General features: G+C 39.4%; 1 protein-coding gene across 8 annotated transcripts in view; it reads right to left on the reverse strand.

The window, feature by feature from the left end:
• The window catches only part of GBF1 (golgi brefeldin A resistant guanine nucleotide exchange factor 1), a 140690-nt gene that overhangs the window by 53352 nt on the left and 62513 nt on the right, over positions 1-24825 (reverse strand). For 4 of the 8 annotated variants that reach the window (XM_075216630.1, XM_075216631.1, XM_075216629.1 and 1 more), the window contains exons 4-9: positions 15354-15485; positions 11872-11990; positions 11126-11234; positions 10249-10309; positions 7734-7788; positions 1794-1868 (exon numbers count right to left, since the gene is read on the reverse strand). In XM_075216630.1, the coding sequence (XP_075072731.1) occupies positions 1794-1868; positions 7734-7788; positions 10249-10309; positions 11126-11234; positions 11872-11990; positions 15354-15485 (551 nt within the window). The remainder of the gene's footprint in view (positions 1-1793; positions 1869-7733; positions 7789-10248; positions 10310-11125; positions 11235-11871; positions 11991-15353; positions 15486-24825) is intronic. The other 4 variants (XM_075216634.1, XM_075216636.1, XM_075216637.1 and 1 more) reach the window with 1 other exon arrangement.

Genomic DNA, 24825 nt, shown 5'->3' on the forward strand with positions numbered 1-24825 from the left:
TACCTATTTATTCTAACAACTCGCAAGCAAGCGTCAATCCAATAAATTACAATCCCTGTGCTTACTTCTAAAGTTTGAAGGCACCTTAATGCTCATGCAAAAAGTGATATTTAGCCGCATTAGTGATGCATCCAGGTAATGTGTGTGCAGGGCTGTGCAGTTTTAGATCATTTTTTATTCAATAACTTTAGCGAGAGGTTGAATTGATGCGTCTAGAACATCCCTCACTTGCGCTCTTTTGTTGACCACATTATAAATGGCAGGTTTTCTCCAAATGGAAACAGCTGGTATATTTAACGAACCAGTCAAACAGATTTATTCACCAGTCTTAATTCGGAAACTCTCAATTCATAACTTGTTGGGTGTAGTTAAGGACTGAAGTTGAGAAACCTTGTTCTGCAGCACATTTAATGGTTTGTCACACACACACACACACACACACACAATAATGAAACTATCCCTAGGAAGCAAGTCCATAATTCTAAACAAAATGTTTTTAGGTGGATCAAAAACGCCTTCTGTAAAACAGTCCAAGAAGTGATTCACTTCTTTACAGTATTAAAGTGTAGGAAAGACATACTGAACAAGGTACATTAATAAAATATGTCTCTGGAAAAGGCAAAATATTAGTTAAGTGAATGCAACATAGGGTGAATTTGTAGCCAGCTCTTTATTAAAAAACAAAACAAAAAAACAAAACAAACCCAAAACACCACATAAATAACCAAACCTTAATAAATGAGGGACCAAGGGAATTCCATAAAACACATTGGGGCAATTTGATAAGGTAAGTTGTCTAAAGAATTGTTATTTGCCAAGATGTTTAAAAACATTTTAGGATGCATTAATTCAGATGAATAGGAAAGACCTGATAAATACAAAGTAACCTTCACACACTCTTTACTCCATATAGTCCAGCAATGAATAAAAGGTTTAACAATTACAGATTACTCCTGAATAGTGGTACAATTTCAAAGGTCAACCCACAGGTTTAAAATTAACTTTTCAGAGTTTTGTTGCTACTATAAACCAGGTAACACTGCTCAGCAGAGAATACAAGAATTCTCCCCAGAAAGAATGTCTTCACTGTGGTTTTAAATGTTAAATTTATGACTGCAGCCTATCAGAGCACAAATACTCTGTAGCTGCCAAGTCTAGGTGAACCCACCTACAGAGGGAACGGTTCAAAAATATGAATCCCACAAAAATGCTGCTTTTCCCTAAAAATGGGACTAAAATCATTCTGCTACTTTGTGAAACATATCTTAACAAAAACTATACCATTCATTTAAATTGGCCCAGCAACTTAAAGCATCCATGATAATTGGCAAAGAAAGAATATACATATACAATTTTACCTATATGTTTACTATTTTAAAAAAAACCTAATATATATAAAACTACTATAAAAGTACGTCAATAAGTCAAAGTATGATTACAGCTAATTGACCAATGCACACATTACTTCTTATTTAAGTGCTACTACAAAATGATACAATACATATGGAAACAGGGCAGGTTGATCAATTTCAAATGAGCATCTACATTCCAAATGCAAGATTTACAAAGTGATCATCTAGATCTCAAGTGCACAATTCAAAACACAGCAGAGCCCCTTTGCCTCATGCATCCACCAAAAAAGCCATGCTAACAGGTTAGCTTAAGGATGGGACCGAGGATGGGAGAAAAGCAAACAGGCTACCACAGAAGAACAGCTTTCCGGTGTCTTAGTTGCACACTGTACAGATAAAGAGGAACGCAAGAGAGACCTTTAAGCTCTTAAAAAGTAGTACCCTCTCTAACTGGTTGAGGTATTTGGATTGTTCACCACTATTAGTGTCCAGTTTGCAGAGAAGACATGAAGAGATCTGCGAAAAACAGGTAAATGTATGATTGTCACAAACAAAAAAACAAAAGAAAGACAAAACACTAAGGACAACACACAGAGGTCGAGCTAGGTGGAGACACACAAATGACAAAACGTAAGAAATACACAACAAGACAGTTCAATGCAGAAGCTTCATTAGCTGCAACATTTTGTTTAAAGCACACCTAGCAGTGATGGAACAAAGCGCAAGACTGCCTAGAAACATTAATACAGAGCCCTGCCTGCCGAGATTTATGGCAACGCTAATGGATGGTCAAAAAAGAAGAAACTGTAATGTATAGTAATCCAGAGAAGGAATTGTTGCACTGTAGGCAGCCTGCCCCTACCACATTGCAAAGTGCGGTTACACTCTGTATAAACTTTACCCAAACAACTCTGAGAACAGACAAGAATATTACCAGGCGCAGAATATATAATATACCAATTTTACAAATTTGGAAAAAAACAGAATAATGGTGTTATACACAATGACCATAAAAACAACATTGATGACAAACAAAATAATTATGCAAGCTACAACCATTACCTGGCACATACTAGTACAGAATGCACTGAGCATATAGTGTCAATATTTTCTCTATGCCAACAGGATGCCATAGAAGGCAAATAACTAGAAAAAGCAAACATTTGTCTGCACATCAAAACCACCTATCCCCTATACACCATGCTGTAATGTGGCATTACAGCCTCAACTTCGCGATCAGATAAAATGCTGCACTGGGAGTTGATTTGAAAACGTTTAAACAACAACAACATTTGAACAAGAGCTATAATACAGGATATGGCATAGATTTGTTGACGTCCTGCAGCTTATTACATGCAAAGACTTGGATGTTACCTGGGATGTTGTTGAAAGTGGACCTCTCAAGTACATCCTAGGTAAGTAGCCGCTAATGTACCCAAATCACCTACTTATCCCTGCAGTGAGGGTCCTGACGTTAAGATGCAATGAAGAGCGGATAAACATTTTGTGCAGTGACACCTAAACAGAGTGTTACAAATGACATGAGAAGTCAGAAGAGCAGTACAAGTCTTCAGATAAGTAGACAGCTATTATTCCAGCATTGATTCAGCTGTGACTATGTAGTTCTCAATCCACTTCATTCCACTGTTTCTCTATTTTCGCTTCTTAAATGCCCAAACTGTATTCTCAACTAGAGAAGTCCAGATCAAGGCAGACAGTATTTGATCTAATTTTTAGAACAATATACTAGATATTTCTATACTATGTATGACATGACCTCCCTTGTAATGGATTATTTTAGAACATACAAATCAGCATAGCAATAACTAAACAAGGAACAGGAGAATTACCTGAATTAACATCTGAATAAGTCATATGGCTGCCTCCATACTGCACCACCCTATGTTATACAATTGCCACAGTGGTTATAACTGAACTTAATTGTTCTTAAACAATTCAATGTATTATATTTATAAGTACTGCAAAACAAGTGTTTGCAACATTAATAAGACTGGCCACATATGCTGCTTCATCAGTATGGATACCAGCAGATCCTTAAATACGGACATAATATGATCGCGGATAAATGGCAGAAATTATCTAGCAGCTACGCCATAGCAGCCAACCTTCAAATTTGACCTCCACATTTGTGGACAGACTGGGCATTGGTCCCAGCACTCACAATGAGAATCAAGATTGGCATGTGAGTGAGCAGCTTGAGAGTAGATATGGTATTCTTTACTTTTAATATGCTATAACAAGATTTTTGTACTTCCTGTAAAACCTCTCTCTCAACACAATTGGGGGACACTGCTCACCTTTGGTATAGAAACCTTGTCTAGCCTGCTGCCCTCCCCTCTATGCCCGCACCAGCAGGAAGCTTTCAGTTTATTTAACCAACAAAGCCGCAAGACGGGGAGAAACACAACAAACAGAACACTCAAAAGAACTTTCAGAAAAACAAAAAGGGTGGGAGAGCAGCGTCCCCCAACTGTGTTAAGAGAAAGATTTTACGAGAAGAACAAAAATGTTGTTTTCTCTTACACATACAGTTGTGGGCACTGCTCATCTTGGGGACGTTCCAAAGCTGCACCTAGGGGTGGGTACGCTCAGACTTTACGTGCAAAACCTACGTCTTTGGATACAAAGATGTGGAAGTGGTAAATTCTGGTAAACGTATGAACGGAAAACCATGCAGCCGCTCTACACAACTGCTCAACCACGGCCCCATGCCACGCCACCCCAAGAGGCGCTAACTGACCTGGCAGAATCAGCCATCAGGCCATCAAGAACCGGAGAAATCTCTGACAGATAAGTCTGAAGAATAGCTGCCGTAATCCATCTACCTATTGTTTGTTTAGTGGCTGGCCAGCCACAATTACGAGCATCATACAACACAAAGAGACCACCAATCTTTCTAAATGAAGCTGCACGATCCACAGAGATCTGAAAGGCTTTAACCACATCCAGAGGTATAACCGAACTGACTACTGGATGGAGAACCCTGAGACAATGCAGGAATAACAATGTCTTGATTAATATGAAATCTGGAGACCACTTTTGGCTGAAAAGATGGCCTGGTACGCAAAACAGCCCTTTCGTTATTGAAAATTTGAAAAGGAGAACGGCAAAACAGATGCCAACACAGACACATGCCTGGCTGAGAAAATAGCCAATAAGAACAAAACCTTTCATGTAAGAAGTTTCAAGATACAGACTCCAGTGATTCGAACGACAACTTCTGTAAAAGCCGTTATCACCAAGTTTAGGTCATCGGGGCCAGCCTCCTTTGGAAATAAAAAGACAAAGCTGAAACCTGAACCATTGTTGAAACCTTCCTGCAGACATTCTAGCACCCTAGCCAACCAGAATGAAGCAGTCGTTACTCGTTTCGTCTCACACCAACAAATATCTGCTTTCTATATACGATGGCAATTCCTAGAAGATGTGAATTTCCGAGCTTTGATGATCGCCTGGATGACCCTTTCCAACAGACTCCTCTGTCAGAGAATGAAGGATTCAATCGCCAAGCCGTCAAAGGTAGCCATGCTAGGACCTGATGAAAAAACAGACCCTGCCTGAGAATATCTTTCCTGAGGGGAAATCTCCAATGAGGAGAAATACTTATGGTCGAGAAGATCTGCGTTCCAAGATCTTCTCGGCCAGTCTTGTGCCAAAAGAATCACTGCACCCCTTTTGAATCTGATGGTCTGTGGTCACATTTGTACATTCCCAATTGGAGAAGGGACATCCCAGGTTGAGAATCCCTGCCTGTAACCACCACACCAGGTCGCTGGTGAGTGACCAAAAAAAATTGTATTTCCAGGCAAGGCTCTGATCTTTTCCATTTGACGAGGATTTTGCGTTGGAAGGGTCGTGAATGAAACCAAGCAAACTGTACTGCCTTGAAACAGGACATCACACATCTCATTAGCTTCATAATCTGAAGGATGGATACGCACTTGAGACAGCAACACCTTTACTTGGAGTTTCATCTGCTGTATCTTGCCCAGATGTAGAAAGGCATTCTGGCATCTTGTGTCGAACAAAAGACCTAAGACTGAATAGGAACCAAACTGGACTTCTTGACATTGATTATCTAGGCAGAAGACTGATCCCTTCAATGAGGCACCCCTTGTTTTGCCAACAAAAATCGTGTGCCCTTTGTTTTGGGAATGGCCACTGGCAGAAGTGAACTCTTACCTCCCGTGGCCTGAGAGATGAACTTTTCCAAGGCCAGGCCAAACCATTATAAGGCAGGGCCTCCAGAGCTTTCTTGGATTCGGCTTCAACCTCCCAAGATTGAAGTCACATGGTGCGTCTCGTCGCCACCACTAATGAGGGAATCCTGGACAAACCCTGACCTGCGTCCAAAACCGCATCCACCAGGAAATCAGCAGCATCCTTAATGTAAGCTGCTAGTGGGGATAATTTGTACCTGGCCATACCAGATTGTAGCCCATCACACAGTGTGAGGGCTAATTTTTTAACGGCTTTAACCACCCATGATGCTGCCATAATAGAGGAGGGAAGCACCAGACGCTAAATAAATGGATATTAACAGCCCCTTACATCTCCTGTCTGTGCGGTCTTTCAAATTGCAGCTCTAGGAAGAGGAACAATTGTTGCCTTAGCCAAATGCGTGATGGGAGCATTCACACTTGGGTGTGACACCCATGACGCAACCACCTGCTTTGGAAAAGGATAATACATGCGATACCTTATTGGTATCTGAAACAGTCTATCTGGATTGAGCCTGGCCTCCTGTCAGATTTCTGACAATTGAGTAGAGGATTGAAAAGACACTGCTCTTTTCATTACCCATTTAAACAGGGAACCCTGCGGTGCTGCCTGTTCAACATCAGTGATATTAAGGGCCTGTCTAACCGCCACAATCAGATCTTCCACTCCCTGACTACTGGAGGGATCCTCCTCCCAGGAAGACAAATTATCATCATCACCATTTATTTATATAGCATCACTGATTCCGCAGCGCTGTACAGAGAACTCATTCACATCAGTCTAAATTCCTTAATACACACACAGACTCAGTGTCAGATTTTTCCAGAATATCACTATCCTCCTTAAAGAACGGATCTGTATCAGACTCCCCCACGTCCTAAATCTGTGACTGGGCCAGATGTGTACGCTGTCTACCAGCAGATGCTGCAACGTTTTCTTGAGAGGAATATAACCTGACCAAACCCTGGACAGATCTTTCTAGATTTTGCACCCAGACAGGTCCTTGGGATTCCCCTGAGGTGTCTAAATGTCACTGTGATACCCGTCCCGAAGGAAGGGCATCTGTGGACTGTGTTCCCTTAAAAAGAGTAGAAAAAGCATCAGCAACTACAGTTTCAGCATATGCAGCATCTCTTGAGATTTGCAATGGACCATGCCAGCTTTCTAGCCCAGGCCAATACCACCACATCAGCAGACGTCCCCAGACGAATGCTGACTCAGGTACTCCGACTCACAGGCCCCTGTTACCTGCCTGTCCAGTCACTGTCTGTGTCCTCAGCAGTGTCACTTGAACAGGCATGGGCTTAGACCGCTGGCAGCACCTTCTCCGCAAGGGGAGACAGGTGCTGCAGCCGCAGCCCGAACTTACACTGCCCTGCACAGGAGCTAGGTTCCTGTACACTATTACAGTGAGCCCACACTACCAGAGAGGGGAAGGGGGGGGGGAGGGAGGGGCGGCACTAAAGCGCTGCCAGCACTGTCCGAGTAGAGCCGTTGCATTCACAGTATGAGCGCCAAAGTGATGAGGCTAAAAATAAACCTATTTTAAATAAAAATTAAGTAAAAGTCTAGACTAAAAATGTGCCTTACTGAGCAGGCACTATTAAAAAACTGAAAGCTTCCTGCGGGAGGGGGCATATAAGGAAAGGGGAGCAGACTAGAAAAGTTTTTAGTTTCATTACTCCCACAGCGTCCTCTATACCCAAGGTGAGCAGTGTCCCCCAACTGTATGTGCAAGAGAAATGAGAAATTTCACTAGTGTACGTCAATAAACACAACTTATTAGCTGCAAACACACGAAAAACACACTACAATAATAATGCCATTGAGTTATATAAGTCTGTGTGTTAAACCACTTAGGCCAAGATTAAATCACATTCAATGATTTTGCCAATAATTATGGCCAGTATAATGATGTACCAGAGAAGCACAATGAAACATGTAAAGTAAAAAAAATAATGTAAGAATAAATTAAAAAGAGACAAAAAGAAATGTTATTAAAAAGAATTACAAAAAAAACGAAAAGGAAAAAAGTACTACAACAGCACTCTCACATATACTATATCCACTACTACAAAATACACAATGGGAAACATGCAAAATATGGCAAATATCTAAAAAAAACCAAAGTTTAAATACCTTTTTCATATTCATTGCCACATAACTTTTAGCTTCCTCCTTAAACTGAGGTATTCTGAAATGAAAAACAAGGACAATGTAATAGATGTGCTGTGTAACATTACATCTCCTGCAATCATATTGGGATTTGTCAGGTTAGGACATTTTGTAAACATTATATGCAAAACACTATAATATTTATTTCCATATTTAAGCTATATATATATATATATATATATATATATATATATATATATATATATATATATATATATATTATATTTTTCCTCTTTATTATTATTTTTACTTTAGTGCTAATTAAAATGGGAATAAAGAAAACAGGGTGAAATATAAGATTTTGCTGGTATCAGTCTGGCATTTTGCACTGGTGAGAACGTCACATAAATTATGAGTTGGAGATGCTGGTCGTGACACAGAGATAATTGAGTTTTGAAGGTCAGTGTTTTGTAGTTGCAATTTAGAATTTTCACCTGCCTGATTTGTAATGGCATATCATTAAAGATGAACATGATTTCGTGAATGCCAGATCTTCTTTATTTTTGTTCTCCAGCTTTAGTCACAAAAAATTATTTGTTAACTGCAATACAGCCTTCAGTCTTGCAGCGTACAAAACATATAGGAAGCGTTCAATATAAGTTGGAGCAAGCAAAGCAATTTAAAACTATGTGAGCTGGTGCTGTTTTTCAAGGTTAACTACATTCAAAATTGAACCATCACTTTAAATATACCCCCCTAGTTAAGATTGGGTCCAACAAGCAGCACAAGCATTGCCCCACGTTCATGATTTCTCCAGGTGTGGCTGCTCAGAAAATATACTGGAGCTGAGGCAGGGTGTAATCTGCTCCAACCAGGAGTTCCCAGGGAAAGCATACCAGTTTTAACAAGAGAGATAAGCCTAAAAAAAATATATTTGTAGATGTTCTTTAGCAAGGCTGGAATATAGAGAACTGTGTTAAATTATTGTTACATTATGGTTTGCAAATTTATCAGCATAAATGATAAAAAAATGCATACCAAAGACTACATCTATAGTTTAGGGAAAAGCTCCTGATAAAACAAGTGTAAAAGATCACACAAATGACATAGAAGATAACAGAAATGAAGTAAAGAAACCTGATCACTAAAATCAATTCCACACAGGTTAATTTAAATCTTATAAACATATGTGCAAAATAAAGCATGGTATTGCACTTCAACACACAAAATATTGTCATGTCTATAAATGCACCATACTATATCATAATTATCACTGTGGTTATAGTGCACATTTGTTTGTCTTTAAAACATTTCAATATAATTAACACCTAAATGGGAGAGCAAATTATTTTCTTATATAAAGTTACAATACCGCTTTATTTAATCCTTTACTCACAATTATTGGAGCAAAGTTTACATCAGGTTTACTCACAAAGCATTTTGCATATTTTTTAAAATGGTTTTTTTCCAGTGTGTCTATAGCCAATTCATTATGTTCCCAAACGTTATCAATATACGACTGTGTGTTATTGCTGTTTACACTCATGGTATAGGGGGTTACAAGACTAAACTTGACTTTTCACCTCTACCGTGCAGGCGGCCAGTGTGATGCAGCAGGTGGCTGTTTAGTTTGCTGGGTCACGCAATATGCCACTTAAGCTTTGCTTAACAAATTTCTAGTGACCGGTTGACAGCCACGCAAATTTTTCTAAGTATATCACCAATTTTGACCTAGCAAACCTACACTTTTTTCTTTCTTCCTCCAAGAACCCAAAAAAGTATTTTTAAATGTGTTTCTCTCGTTAATGTTATAATGTCTTCAAATTTTGAACCAATCACAATGGATCTAATATTATCAGTAATAATTGCCCAAATCTATTGCTACAGTGTTGTATTTGGCACAAAGTTTAAAAAAACAAGAATCACATGACAAAAAACCCTCATCACATTACAAATAAAAGTAATCATTTAGCTTTGCTCCAAACATTGATAACAAGGACTATTAAAAAACAACCACAAAATGACAACAATAGGAATGTAAAAACACAGGAATGAGTGAAAGCCTCTAATACTATCTGCTGTAAATACTTACCTTTATTAAACTTGTACTTTTTATTGTAGGTCTTTTGTGACATAACACTGTACTTAACTAGTGAAATTCAAATCTCCATCTTTCACAATAATGTGCAGAACAGAGGTGTCATTAGGCCGAGGTAAAGTTGCTGCACATTTTGAAACAAACTCTACTACAATTTTAACCCCCCCTCCCTGCCCCAACAGCGCAAAAATGTGGTCTATTAAAGTAGGACCTGATCATTCTAAGTGACTTTTCATCTGAAGATCAACTATAAAACCATGAACTTGGGTTTAGCAGCATGAGCTTAAGGTCCAACAATTACTTTTATTTTCTTTTGTCCACACTCCAGGAAGACAGATGACTATCGGCACATCTTGCCCTGTGGACCCCAAATAAGTGTAGAATATGCCAGTCCTCAAGGGGCCGTGTCAGCAAGGCACAGGCAAACACAAGAGGGTTTACCTTGAGAAGAGCAGCTGCACCATGTCGACAAGAGTGTGCTCTGCAGATTTTCTCAATAACTCTGCGAAGACAAAAACAAATAACACAGGTGTCATTACGTGGTGTGATATTATCAAGAGGCTTCTTGCTAGCGGTCTCCCCTCCATTCCTTGTTTACAGAGGATTACTGCAAATTTATTAAAACCAGACCAGTCCTCGCCCCTGGACTCACTGCGTACCAGGCTGGGGAACACCAGATGGTGCTGTGGAGCTTATAAAGAAAAACAGATGCTCAAATGAACGGTGGCCATGGAAAGAGCATTCTACATCTCGGACTTCAAACACTCATCAGAAACTCTGCACGATCAATTCACATAGCTCATTGCAACATGCTCCAAAAACTTCTACAAAACTAAAGATATATGAAAGAAGACATCTTTTTACATAATACATAAATCTATATATTAGTCCACATTTACTCACTTGCACTGAGTGATAATTTTTTTTCTGAAGTAAGTACTTGCAAAGTTTCACAGCAAGTATTAAGGATTCGTATCTACCTATCGCCATATATCTACCTATGGCTTATTTATATTGCACAATTTTAATTGTCTCCACTCTTCTTAACCAGGAGAAGAAACCTTAACTTCAAAAGATATTGCAAATTAATTGGTATGCAGGTACTCAGGAATGGTGGCTTCCCAGTCATTTTTCTAGTTTGAGAAAGTTATTTTTACAATTTCTGATGCATTAAAAAGTAGCAAGATCTATGTTTTAAAAACGTATCCAACATTATTTCAACTATAAACCACTTGTGTCTTATTTTAGCATAAAGCTGACCACAAAGATATTTTCACTAATCTTCGATTGTCCCCTAAAAATTTCAAGCATGACTTACCGCTTAGTCTCATTTCAAAACAAATGCGGAAGCAGGATTGCATAATTTCACAAATGGATTCATTGGTCAGATGAGCTCCCACCGGGGTGAGGAGCAAGGTGCGCAAAACCTTAAAAGAAAAATATGGAGTAAGTAGTGATTTACACCCATGCAGTATTGTAAGCAAAGTCTTTATGTTTTGTAGTGAGCATTTATTGTACATGAAGAGCACTGAGTAAAACATTTAAATATGTGCATGCTGTTTCACGCTTACACCCTTCCTCCACCTATACCTTCTAAAATCGGACATTTGGCAAAAAACGCAAAAGTAAAGCCAGACATAGAAATACAGTATCTGGAAAGAGCAGCTTTAGAGCTTAGTGATTACTTTCTGATTAGACAAGTCAGCGTGTTCCTCATAGTAAACAGATACCCTCTGCTTCCTCCACTTTCAATTACACTGATGAAGTTGAGTATTCTCTGCACTGCTGCCTCCCCACCCCATCCCTCACAGGACTTCTCCTTATACAGCTTGCAAATACCTGAAATCAATTAATTGAAACGTTTAATTAACTTTTATTTGAAAAAGCTTTTACTTCAGGTACATGAGCCCCCTGTTTAAAAATAACATTAGGCGCAAAGCTCTTGCAGAGTCAAAACATGGCCCGTGTCTCCGTGTAACAGGATACAAAGAGCTTAAGCAATTCATCTAATTGCCCCCTGGATAAGGACAGGGGGATGCAGTCCCCCTCTCTCTCTCGAGTTACCTGCAGGATTTTCATCAGCACAACCTCATCGCTTGCTGGGTCGGTGCCAACAAAGCGGGCGTGTGTAACTGCATCTGCCATGTTCTCAATTCCTTCAGCTGTACCATCATGGACTGGATCTAGTACAGGGGGGAAAAAAAATATAAAGATGTAACTGCTGGATCACCTTTTCATGTGGAAAGAGGACCAACTTATCTGGAAAAACCAGAACAACAATGAAATGCCATTTAATCGAATGTAGAATTCTTGCTTAAAAACACATAATATATATCTATAAAGTGGATGTATCATTCTCCCAAATAGGTTTCTATCTTCTTTTAACACATGTATGCCTATGCAGCATTTATTCATGATGAGCAATTGTGTGGGTGGCACATGGGCAGTGGTTAGCCTTGCTGCCTCAAAGCCCTATCTGGGCACTATTAGTGTGGTGTTTTTATGTTCTCCCCTTACTTTCCTGGGTTTTCTCTGGGTGCTGTGGTCTCCTCCCACACTCCAAAACCATACTGGTAGGTTAATGTTAGTGTTTGTGCAGTAGAGAATTTAGTCTGTATGCTCCACTGGGGCAGAGGCTGATGTGAAGAATTGAACATTCTACGTAAAGCGATGTGTAATACATTGATTGGACTTATATAAAGATTAAAAATGATGATAATAATGCTTGTGCATAAAATAGGATAAGATAGATGCAACAATGCTTTTCCAGGACTGGCATTTTCTTTACGTTTATAAAACCATTTTATGAAAGTAAAATTGGTAATTCTTTAATTAGACATGGATGGGGAAGCAAAGTGGGCATCTGCCAACCAATGCACGGCTATCCTCTACCTCCAAGGATAATATTCAAAGTATTATCCTCAACCTCTAAATACATGCAATATACAGTAAGCAACATCATTTCAAAACACTCCAACTGCTCACCTGTTGCTCACTACCATACACACACATCTATCTCCATCTCCACACACACAGGACTTTTGCAGAACGACTCCATTTTTCTGGAACTCTCCCTCGCCCTACTAGACTGCCCCATTCATGCTTCTCAATATTTAAGCTGTGCGCACTCACCTTACTTACCTTTTTTACAGGTTTATCCCAAAACTTTTAAGCCCAACATCCCCGTCTAACGCTGTCCAATTAAAACACCACAATATCAACCAGCTTGCGTGTTACATTTGTCCTCTTTAGATGGTAAGCTCTCACGAGCCGGGCTCTCCTTACCCTTTCATTTATGTTTGAAGGCAGCACTTTAGATCAGTTATGTGCCATACTTCCCACACAATCCTCTTTTCACAAGTATGAAACATGTAAAAATGGCGAGGACCATGGGAAACTACAGGTTGCAGCCAACAAGTGTCATTACACAAAGGACAAAACCACCTCGGTGGCAGCAGGTGCCAACACCACTTCTGTGAGCATGGGGACAAGTGTCCTGGCTCTGTACACAGCAGTGAGCATAACGCCAAAGACAAAAAAAGGGGCAAACAGCTACTCAGAGTGGGCAGATAACCAGAGAAGAGTGCCCATGCAGCACGAAAGCCTATATTTTCATTAGGTTTCATGTAGTGGCGGATCCAGGGGGGGGGGGGGGGGGGGGGCGATAGGGGCGATCGCCCCCCCCTAGCAGACACTTGCTGCCGACGGCTGCACAGTATGTGCAGGTCCGTCCAGCCGTGACAGGCAGGGACAGTGTGCTGCCCGGCTGCTCTGATTGTGTTTAAAACACACTGTCCCTGCCTGTCACGGCTGGACAGACCTGCACATAGTGTGCAGCCGTCGGCAGCCTAAGATTTTAGAAAGGGGTGGGGCCTAAATCACCCCCCCTAAATCGCCCCGGGTACAGTACTTTTCTAGATCCGCCCCTGGTTTCATGAGATTGTAGGTTTATTTATTTGAGTCATGAATATGTCACTATGCAGAGTTATACAACATGTTGGCAGTTTATTAATAACTGTAGCTGTACAGTTCTATGTAAAACAATGGTTCTTTATAAATACCTTACAATAATACATAACTCATACTTGCCAACGTTTTTAAACTTCTTTCTGGAAGATCCAAGGCAGGGGGGCGTGGTTGGAGGGCGGAATGAGGTGTATCGCGTCATTTTGGCCCCGCCACCCGCGACAAAATGCCATTTTTTTCCACGGCGGCGGGGCCAAAATGACGCAATTCACAGCAAATCGTGTCATTTTGACAGCAAGATGCCGTTTCCGGGATATTTGCCTGCTCTCCCGGGAGCCCTGGAGACTTACCCGAATTTCGGGAGTCTCCTGGACATTCCAGGAGAGTTGGCAAGTATGACATAACTCCAGTGACTTCCTGCTTATGCACAAGATGTTTTGCATTCACTTACAGCACAATGGTCTTCATACATTGTGGACGCAAAAAACACAAAACAAGGACCCATATAACAGGTACAGTAGAAGGTATTGCTTATAATTTTGCTACTCTTTTGCACTAGACAGGTTTGTGCACACATTATGCAGAACCGTGTCAAAGCAATAATGCTACTATTGGCATACCAGGAAACCTACAAAATGGCCATTGAACACAATTAGAGCCGAAGTAGCACTTGTAACTGTGGTCACTCTGCATTCCCACATTTGTGTATCTACTCTACATCCTTAACTGTACACAAATTCATCATCATCTATGGTTGCAGCTGGAGCCTCTGGAAACCCTGGATTCTGTGGAAGCTGCATTTACATGCCAATCACAGAGGCTGTCCTGCAGCAAGAAGAGTCTGCTTCCTTGGGCACCATTTTAAAATTTCTATGTTGTACGCTGGAGAAGTGCACTTCTAGGTTCACTCAGAGCAATATAAATGAGGTTCATACTGAAAAACGCGATATGTAATAAAAGCAGTTTGACTATAATGTGCATCACTAACACTCCACAGAAACAGGGCACATAAACACACATCTAATAGCCTGGTGTAGAAAAATGCTCGTTAAACAGATGAATTTATATTATATTGCAACAATTCTCAGAGTAAAACATTTTAAGAAATTTGACGTTACATAGGAGAGGAGCTGCTGTCTGACTGTTATGCACGGTGGAGAAGTGCATTTCTAGATGCCCTCAGAGCAATTTAATAAAAAGCTTCACACATGTAAGAAAAACAGTTTGTCTATAATGTGCAATACACACACACATCAACTAATACTGAAAAAGTCACTCCCGCTACTATTCCATACTTCACACTGTTTATGCATGTCATTCTACAAAGCATTCCAGTAGAGGGCAGTAAGCTTATACAGTGGATGAGGTCAGTAGAATGTTCTCAGTACATGTTCAAAACAAAAGTAAAACTAACATTACTAACATTCTTCATTATCTGTGCATATAAAGAACAAAATGATCACCATACAAAATTTCACTCCCATGCACTGTAAAAACAAAACTTGTACCGATAAACAACTGAAAACTGGAGCCAAGCATTTACACAGTACGTGAATGCCGTTGTGCAGATAAATGCTTACCTATTAGTGCATAAGAAAGAAACTTATTCACTGATGTCAGTGCAAGACCAGTAATGGGGCCAGTGGTGTCTTCTGAACGAATAACTTCCAAGAAAGGACGAAGAAATACATTGGGTTCAATTTCAGACAGATCTGTAACAAAGAGAAGAATATGGTCATTTACATTATTTAAGTTAAATGTTTACAGAAAAATTTAAAAAATAAATGCAAAAAAATGGCACAGGCTCGTAGCTCCTCGGTATAACCCATTGTGCCCACCAGATGTCTGAACATTAAATTACATTAATAGACAAACATTTTAAAATCCTGTATGTGAAAAAAAAAAAACCATTAAAGGCAATGCTCTCCAGAACCAATATAAAGAATGTGATCTTTTCATACAAGCAACATTTTTCAGACCACTAGAATTATATTCTGTGTATCACTATCTACGGTAAATAAATCAAATGCAACAGTCATGCAGCAAAAAAATATATTATTCTATTTGCTAGATCAGTGGAACTCAAACTTTCTCAGTTGGAGGCACACTTACGGTCTCCATAATATTTTCAAGGCAAATTTAAGCCAAAATAATTACCAAGAAGTCTTGCTTACCACTGGACCTGGTCCCTCTGCGAGATCACCGGGGCACCCAGTTTGGAAACTACTGTGCTAGATAATAAATTTGCTAGATCATATATTTGAGTAGCTCTGAAAACAAAAATTGTTTCAAAACTGAAAAACTTCAACTTTACTTTATTACCAAACATATTTATTGTTTACCCCATGTGTTTTTTGGGAGAGTGAGCTGAAAGTTGGGAATCTTATCCAACTCATGGGGACTTTTTAGCAACTCTGGTTTAAACTTTCACTAGGTGGGCTCTTGATTCCAATTATACGTCACCAAATAAACCCGAATTTAAAAATAAAGGACAATAGAACTTTGAAACATTAGCAAAGTAAACAAGATTCACAGATCAGTAGTTGGATAAAGTCAGAAGTGAGATTTTAGGTTTGTTAAAGGAGTGTAATTGAAATGTTCAAATATGAACCATGGAGTTAGAATATATTCTTCAGTGTTAAACTGACTTTCCACTGCAGCTTTTAATACGCATTACCTCCCCACCCCTCTATAAACAGCTGACGCTACTGCCACATCTTTAGGACACCGTTCTGATGATATATAATAGTGGTCAAAATTTTGAAAATGTATTCATCAGAGTTACTTTATCATCACTGGCCTTGCCCGTGTATGAATCCACCAATCCACGCAGTGCATTTCTGCACAAAAAAAATATAATAAAAATCTGCAAACTGGGACAGCCTACTTAATTATAGAAGCCCCTCCCTCCAAATATGGCAACCTGAAAGTTAACATGGTGGACATATTTAGTAAGTATAACCACACCAGTTATTACACAGCCTTTGATGTATATTAACTTCAAATAGTGGCTTTACTTGCTTTTTAAGCTACAGATTCCTTTAGTATTTTATTTCCACTCAAGTGGTGGTGCAGATCTCTGGAGCCCGATTTGTCAGATAGCTCATATGCCAGCAAACTGATCTTATAGACTGTTCTTAGAACTCTCATGACTAAAGTTCTAAAGCAATACAGTTATGTAAACACAGGACAGAGAGAGCGTTCCTAGCTCTAATGTTTTCATTAACAGGCATGCTCTAAAGCATGTTTTCAGCGATGTGATGCCTCATTTCTGTAACACAATCTCAATCAGCTGTTTAAACCATGTCCTATTTCAAACCTTTTCATCTCATTATCCATACATTCAAAGCAATACAAATTAAAGATGTATATGAAAAATCTTAGTTGTTTAAATAAGTAATAGGGACAACCAAACACTATATCAATAAAAATATGGAATGATTGTCTTACATTGATAACATGGTCTATAGTCTCATAAAACAATAAATACACAGATCACCACTCAAGAGCCTAAACCTATTGTCTGGGCAGACAGAACCATGGTAAGGCAGCATATAACACCCTAAAGGACCCAACCTGTGTGTGCAATGACTGGCTAATTCAAAACATTTTGCCCCTTGCAAGAAGGTAGATTAGTCCAAGAACCAAATTGGGGACAATTTGACCACTATGTGTGTGGCAAAAAGTGGTTCCAGATCCAGTCAGTCACTTAGTGGTTTGAGCAGACTGCAGTGCATGTGGCCAGGTTTTGATGTATTGAACAGTCTTGACTAAATACAAACTTGGGAATATCATTTGTTAGTTGAGATGTGTTGCAATAAGTTACAGCAAACTCATGCTATCTGCACCATGCATTTATAAGAAAGGTTGAGATTAAATGAACAGGCTCCAAATGAACCAAATGTTAACTAGATATAAATCCATGCAGCTGCTCAGTAGATGGAGATATCACAGTCCTTTGAAAGCTTTTTAATATACCACAAACATTTATCTATTTCACAAAACAAAGACAAAAAAACCTGCTCTGAAAAACAAGTGCACTTGTTACACTTATTTATTTTTAAAGATAGTCCGTTAGTTTTTTTGTTATATTACATATAGTTCCTCAATCTATTAGACATATAATGGTTTTAGGCGTGTCCTATCTGCCCATTTTAAGAATGTATATGCAAAAGAAAAAATACACAGGAAAAGCAAAAGATCTAAAGCACAGACAAGTATGAAATTGACCGTAAAGGGGTGCACCTTATAAGGGGAAAAAAAAAAAAAAAAAAATCACCTCTCCTGCATTAATTTATTTGAATAGCACCCGCAAATGCACAGTGTTTAACAACTGAAAACAAATCGTGATGAAACAAGATTGTGGTATTGAAAGACTAAGATGTAAGAGACCTGCTTTCAAGTTTCCAATCTACAGAAAAAGAGTTTGATACATGAGGTTAAGTGCCATATATTGCATACTGGTTAAGCCCGAGTGCATGGGGGAAGTGCTTAGTGGTGCTAAATTATTAATTTACAGTATTCCTGGAATCAAGAATGGGAGCAAGTAATGAGAGGTGCAGATAGTGAGCAGATCAGGGGGATCAAGTTGGGATACATTTTGAAACAAGTGAAAAGATCTATGTGGATGCAGCTTTGTTGATGGCCTTGTATGTTAGTGGAGGTATTTTATATTGAATTCAGTGTACAGGGACCAGTGAAGGAACTGGCAGAGGTGAGCAACAGTATATTGTTTTGTGTAGTAGTTATGATGATATTTTACTTTTATTAAGAAACAAGACGAGTCTATCATTGATTTCTATGTGTCTCTTGATGAACAGATACTAAGTCTGGAAGGTTTGTTCTCGTTATTTACTTGTCTTTTATGACCATGTTTTCCCTAAAACTAGAGCAGTGGACTATGTCCTGCAAACTAAGCTCTAAGTAATTTAGAACACAGAGACAATGGTTATTTACCAACAGACAGCTTTAAGTATGTGTGTATTCTTTGTAATGTTTGTTTATAAGCAATATAGGAATGTAATTGTTGAGCTTGCAAAAAGAACTGTTGTACTCAGAATGACACGGTCATCAATTGCATGTATTACATCAGTATTCACTTTAGCAATCTACTGTTAACGATTCAGTTGGTCTTGCAACATATGGCTTTCGGACATGCACACAATGTGTCAGAAGTATGGCTTTATGACGTACACCTAGGGCGGTGGCTGGAATCATTTTCTACTCATTATATAAACGGAGACTGGGGGGGCTTAGAAGCCTCTTTCCTGGAATAACGCGGACTGCAGAAGCGCTAGGGAGCCTGAAACCTATTCTAGGCCTCACTAATTGACTGAGGGCTCCTAGAATTGCTGATGTGATTGCTGTATTGGACATATATACCTATGAATTGATCGACACCTGTAGCCAAGTATATTTTAAATAAAACTATTTGTTGTGCTAACTGAAGTTGTGTTTTTTACTTGGGATTATACATCAGAGGTCTCATCGAACTTGAATATCCAACTGTTTACATTTTGCAAAGAAAATTGTGTAGCTGCTGCATTCAAAATTGATTGTAAGGGAGAAGAAGTCTGTTTAGGGGAAGGCCAGTAAGAAAGTCAATGTAGGTGGACAATACTGAATTACAGTTTTTGCACTGTCTCCTGTGAGATAAATGAATATTCTGGAGAAGTTTATTAGATGCATGCAAGAGGAAATGGAGACTGAACTGTCCTTTCTTTCCCAGACCCGAGTCAAGGAGGACTTCTAAACAGTGAGCTTTAAAAAGAAAGGGTTTAATGTCATGTTATCAACAGAAATATGTCATGTAAGAAGCTTCTGATAGCTGGTGGAGATATTATAAGATCAGTTTTTGAAAGTCTATGATTGAGGTGGCAAGAAGATATACAATATGAAATGAAGACGATGACATTCAGTAACATGGGCCAACACAAATGATGGACGATCCAGAGATGATATACACATTTGGGTGCTATCCACACAGAGGCGATACCTAAACCCCAAAAGGAGCTTATTAGGTAGAGAAGATCCGAGATCCTAGGACTGCTCTTTGTTTTATAAAGTGGAGACAAGGAACATCCAGAGAAAAGACCACTGAAGTAGCGGTTTGATAACTAGGATGAGAACCAGGATAGGGTACTATTCTGAAGACCAAGGGAATGCAGCATTTGAATGACAGGGGAGTGGTTGACAGTACCAAATGCCACAGACATGTAGAAACTCAGTGTGGGCCTCTCCCCTGGGATAGTCAGCATAATCTCCAAGCCTGGGGCAAAAAAGGACCCATGAGACAAAATTATGGCCAGACTGGAAATGGGCCATGCTATCAGGCGACATATGCAATACAACCCATCTATGGTTCCTTACTTAATTTACTCACCAAGTGCTTCAGTGAGAAACCATTTTACCTGTCCAGGTTTGCAAATTTGCCAATTGCTCAGGTGTGAGAGAACAGCTAGTTTAGGAGGGTGGTTTTCTCAAAAGGAATTATTATTAAATAAAATACTTATTAACAGAGAAACAACAGCACCTCAATGCCTACGTAGGAAGAACATAATTGATAATGAATACTTTATACATAACTAAAATTTATCCGGCAAGTTATTAGTTCTTATTACTTTGGCATGATGAAATGCTATGAACAGTTTGTTGGCTCAAATGCAGGGGTCGTGGTCATTTAATTTATTAACATTTATTTATATAGCACCAACATACATTGCAGTACTATACAACTGGGAACAAATACAGTAATAAAACGAGACTATTAACAAACAAATTGGTAAGAGGTCCATTTATGTCAAAACAAGCACAATCAACAAGCAATGGAAAGGGGATGGAGTCATTCTGCCGACGGTGAATTGGTCGACAATTATATTGTTGACATCAAAATGGTGAAGGTGCAAATGTCAACATATTCATTCTGTCAACTTGTTTAAAATGATGACTGCTGACAGTAGTGATGCCAGTAATGAAATGACAATGCATTACAACCGCCAGCACAAGATTAATATTAAAGCACAAAAAAAAAAATGAACCCCAGACAAATTAACCCTAGTGCACAATAATAAATAAATAATAATAAAAAAAAACAGCCCCCAAGTATCGGAACCATATTGCTGCCGCCCTGGGTTGGTACTAGCAAAATCGAGGTGACTAAATAAATGCATGGAGTCCTCCCAATTTTAACTAGAACCAACACTAGGCTTTGCCAGCCAGAGCATCACTTGATGTAGGAAATTAGGAAATAAAACTTGTTTTTTCCCATCCCTCTTTCAATTAGTTGTATAGCTGCTACGTAAATAACCTTTTGTTTTGAGAAAGGAACAACTGAAGGACCCTGCCAGTTGTAAGTGATTCAAGCATTAATCTGGCCAACCAGATATATTTGTTCCGCTCTCCAACCTTCAAAATGGCAGCACATTAACCTTAATTTCAAGAATCATCATCATTTATTTATATAGCGCCAGCAAATTCCATAGCGCTTAACAAGTGGGAACAAACATTAATAAGACAATACTGGGTATTACATACAGACAGAGAGGTAAGAGAACCCTGCTCGCAAGCTTTCAATCTATAGGGAACAACCAGCCTGAAAACTACCATGGCACACCCACACCACTCATCCCAAAACGTACCCACATGTCCCTCACTTGCTCCAAAATTCTACCACATGCGCTCCGTCTCACACAAGCCCTCAGTTCCTACATGTACGCTAAAAACTACCCCATACCTCCCCACATGCCTCTCATATGTCCCTTAGAACTCCCAAACATGTCCCTTACACACCAATTTGACTTCCGCCAGATGCATCTCACACCTCCCCCACTTTTACTTTTTCAGCTGGAGCGCATACTGCACTACCTCCTGCTCCTCTGCTATGTCATGTGACCTCCCTGCATTGAGCAGAGGAAGTTACATTGACAGGAGTGTCTGAATAAGCCAGATAAGTTGCAGCAGGCTGGGGCAGCAGGTGATAGTTTGTTGTTCAGCACTGATCTAAGTAACAAGCTTCTGATACCAAATGAGGAATGTATACAAAATAGGTAAACAAAGCCCTACTTCTGTCCCTAGAAAACATGATCAGAACAAATAGTTAAGTTTAGAGGTTTATAGAAACACATTCATCCACATATATTGTTTAAAAGCACACCACAGCTATACAATGCAGGGCCTTAACTAAATATGTATTTTCCAATAAAAGAGTACACAGAGAACAGATCCATAAATCATACGGATAAGCACAGGTGCATGGATAAAATGTAAGTTATTTAAGATATTGAAGAACGTTTTTACATCTGTCTGAAAGGAATCGCACAAGGAGTGAAGTACATACCATGTACACATTATATTCTACTACATTAAATCTTCAAAGAACAGTGGTCAAAGCTTTCTTCTCTTTAAATACTCCATATATCATCAATAACTGCTCACAACATACATGTGCATAATATATATTATACTATATAGCTCCTATTTCAACACTGTACAGTAATTGTCCTTCATATTACCTATCTGTCAAACATCTATATTAAATAGACTCCTCTGGTTAGAACAATTTTTTGACGGTGGGTTTTTCAGGAGATAGGGATATTCACTCATCCCTGACCTCTTCTCTAGTTCGGGTCTCTCACAGAGCCATCTTACTGATCGGGAAGTGGACAGTATTCACAGTTGTATGCAAACACATTTTGACAGAGGGCAACCAAAGCTGTCAGGTCCTTTCTATTTGCCTAATTTAAGGACAAAAGCACAAATAGTTTCATTTGTTAACCTGACATGTCGTGTGCTTTTCTCCCGGTCACTAAACAAGACTCATTAAATCAATGCTTCATGCAGATGGTGAGAAAAGAGCAGTAAAAAGTTATCATAAGTAAGGTATTGTAGATGGCTGCAAAGATCTATGTATCTGCAGAATTTATTAAAAAGAACACATTATTTGGATAAAACTTATGAGTAATTTGCAAGTGTGAAACCTAGAATTATGTTGTGTGTGTGAAAAGAGATCACAGTGGGGGCATGGCTTGACTGGACATTGTGTAGGACGCATGGTGCTTCCTCTCCCACATATATTCGTCAAATTATCCAGTACCTCTGGACCCAACTGCCCAGAAACGACACCCTAGTACCAATTGGACTCCCTGCGTCTCCCTGGTCCTATCTTGCAGACTTGCTACCGGAAATCATTGTTTGAGCTGTAGCAGTTGTGTCTGGGCGCGTTGGTGGAGGCGCGCTCATATCCTCCGCTGTCTGTGGCTCTAGCTGTGCGGTCGGGTGGACTCCTGGCTCCCCTCTTTGGAAGTCGTGGGGTGTTGGTGCGGGTCCCCAAGGTGCCTCCGCTGTTAGCGTTGCCGTGAATTGACTCAATGGGGAGGTTGGATGGGAAGCGGCCATTTTGGACTGCATCATCGTCGGGAGGCTGGAGGACAGTGGGAGTATACCAAACACTGAGGTGGCTGAGTGGACAACCTGCTCCTCGACCAGACAGGTCTCCTCCAGTTTGTGAGTAGCAAGTTCATTCTGCAGCTCCCACCCCTCCTAAGTGCTCACTTGTGACTGTGCTATTGTCCGGGTCCCCCACAGGTACTGTGCAGCTCATACCACACAGCACGCTGGAGTTGAGGGGGTCTGTTTTCAAGCTGGCTCCTTTGTCCCCCATGGCAATAACAAAATTAAGAAAAGAAATCACAGTCTATCATTTACTCTGAATGAGAATGGATTTTGGCTTACATTGACTTTAACGGTTGTGGCCTCAAAATTTTGTCAAGGGAATTTTTCAAAATACATGTCCTATTCCATTTGATATGATTGCCAGCTTCAGCTGATGACAAGAGAGTGGAGGGCTATGGGTTCTCCCATGCTAAAGCGATCTGGCAGAAATGAGATTATGCCAGAGTCGGCTTAGACACATCCGGCATAGGCAGAGGGAGCAGAGGGAATCTTGGATTTGATGGGACCATGATCGTTGCGGTAAAGAAAATAAAGCTTCTAATCTCTACTCATGGGCTGATGTTCGATGACCAAAGTTCTTCCAGCATTGGTCAGATGCCTTTAGTATTGTGTATTTTAGCTAGGACATAGTATAATATAAAATGTAATCCATAATCATTTTATTTAATATGAACATTGAGAACTTAATCTATCCCACTCATCTGAGCTTAGTGCCTCCGCAATATCAGATTGTGAGAATGTATTTTAAAGTATAATACCTGTTTGTATTATGCACCATCAGTTTATTACTCTTGTTTAATTACATATCAGCAATTATATTACACAGTGCAGTACAGAGAATACGTAATTTATATTAATGAAACAAAGGCTACTACTAAAGCCAGTGCTAGGTCCTGTATTGCTATTTCTGGCTATACTGAATCATATTAAAACACAATATGAAATACATTATGAATGTTAATGAAATGTGCTGTGAGCCACAAACAGAGATAAGAACACACTATAATTAGTGTCACTCTTTTCACCTGAGTTTATTTAACGTATAAACCTTTGAAACTATTTCAGTCTCTTTGTGAGGGTATCAGATATATGTAATTTAATTTCTCTGATTTTATCAATGGCTAACATGGTACAAGACTTTGCTACTACTATTAAGCAGGGAGGCGCCAATTTCCATTACTATGACTCACCGTGCTTAAAATAGGAAAACTAATTAAATTTTAGTGACCAAATGTTGACGAGGGCATTTTGTTTCACTATGTTATCCCTTTACCATTACACCAACTGGAACACATAAAAAAAATATATAATAAAAAAATAACACAAGACGAGTAACAGTATAAGGGAGTGCAGGAGATCTGTGTCAAATTTCCATTTCATGTTCAGGCAAAATACAAAAGGGGGCACAGCTGTTCAGATATGGGGACAGTAGATACAACGTGATCTGCTTCATGCTCTTTTATATTGAACAGCAGCTGCTGCTTTGGGACCATCCCTGTTCTAAGCACCCCACTATTTCAGACCACTGTTTTTAGGGCCCAAGTTTATATCCACAATCTCCATTACCGAACCAAAATGTAGTGTCTATGTGACGCTTTATCT

The sequence above is a fragment of the Mixophyes fleayi genome, chromosome 6 (genome assembly GCF_038048845.1).
Source record: "Mixophyes fleayi isolate aMixFle1 chromosome 6, aMixFle1.hap1, whole genome shotgun sequence".
Taxonomy (NCBI): Eukaryota; Metazoa; Chordata; class Amphibia; order Anura; family Limnodynastidae; genus Mixophyes; species Mixophyes fleayi.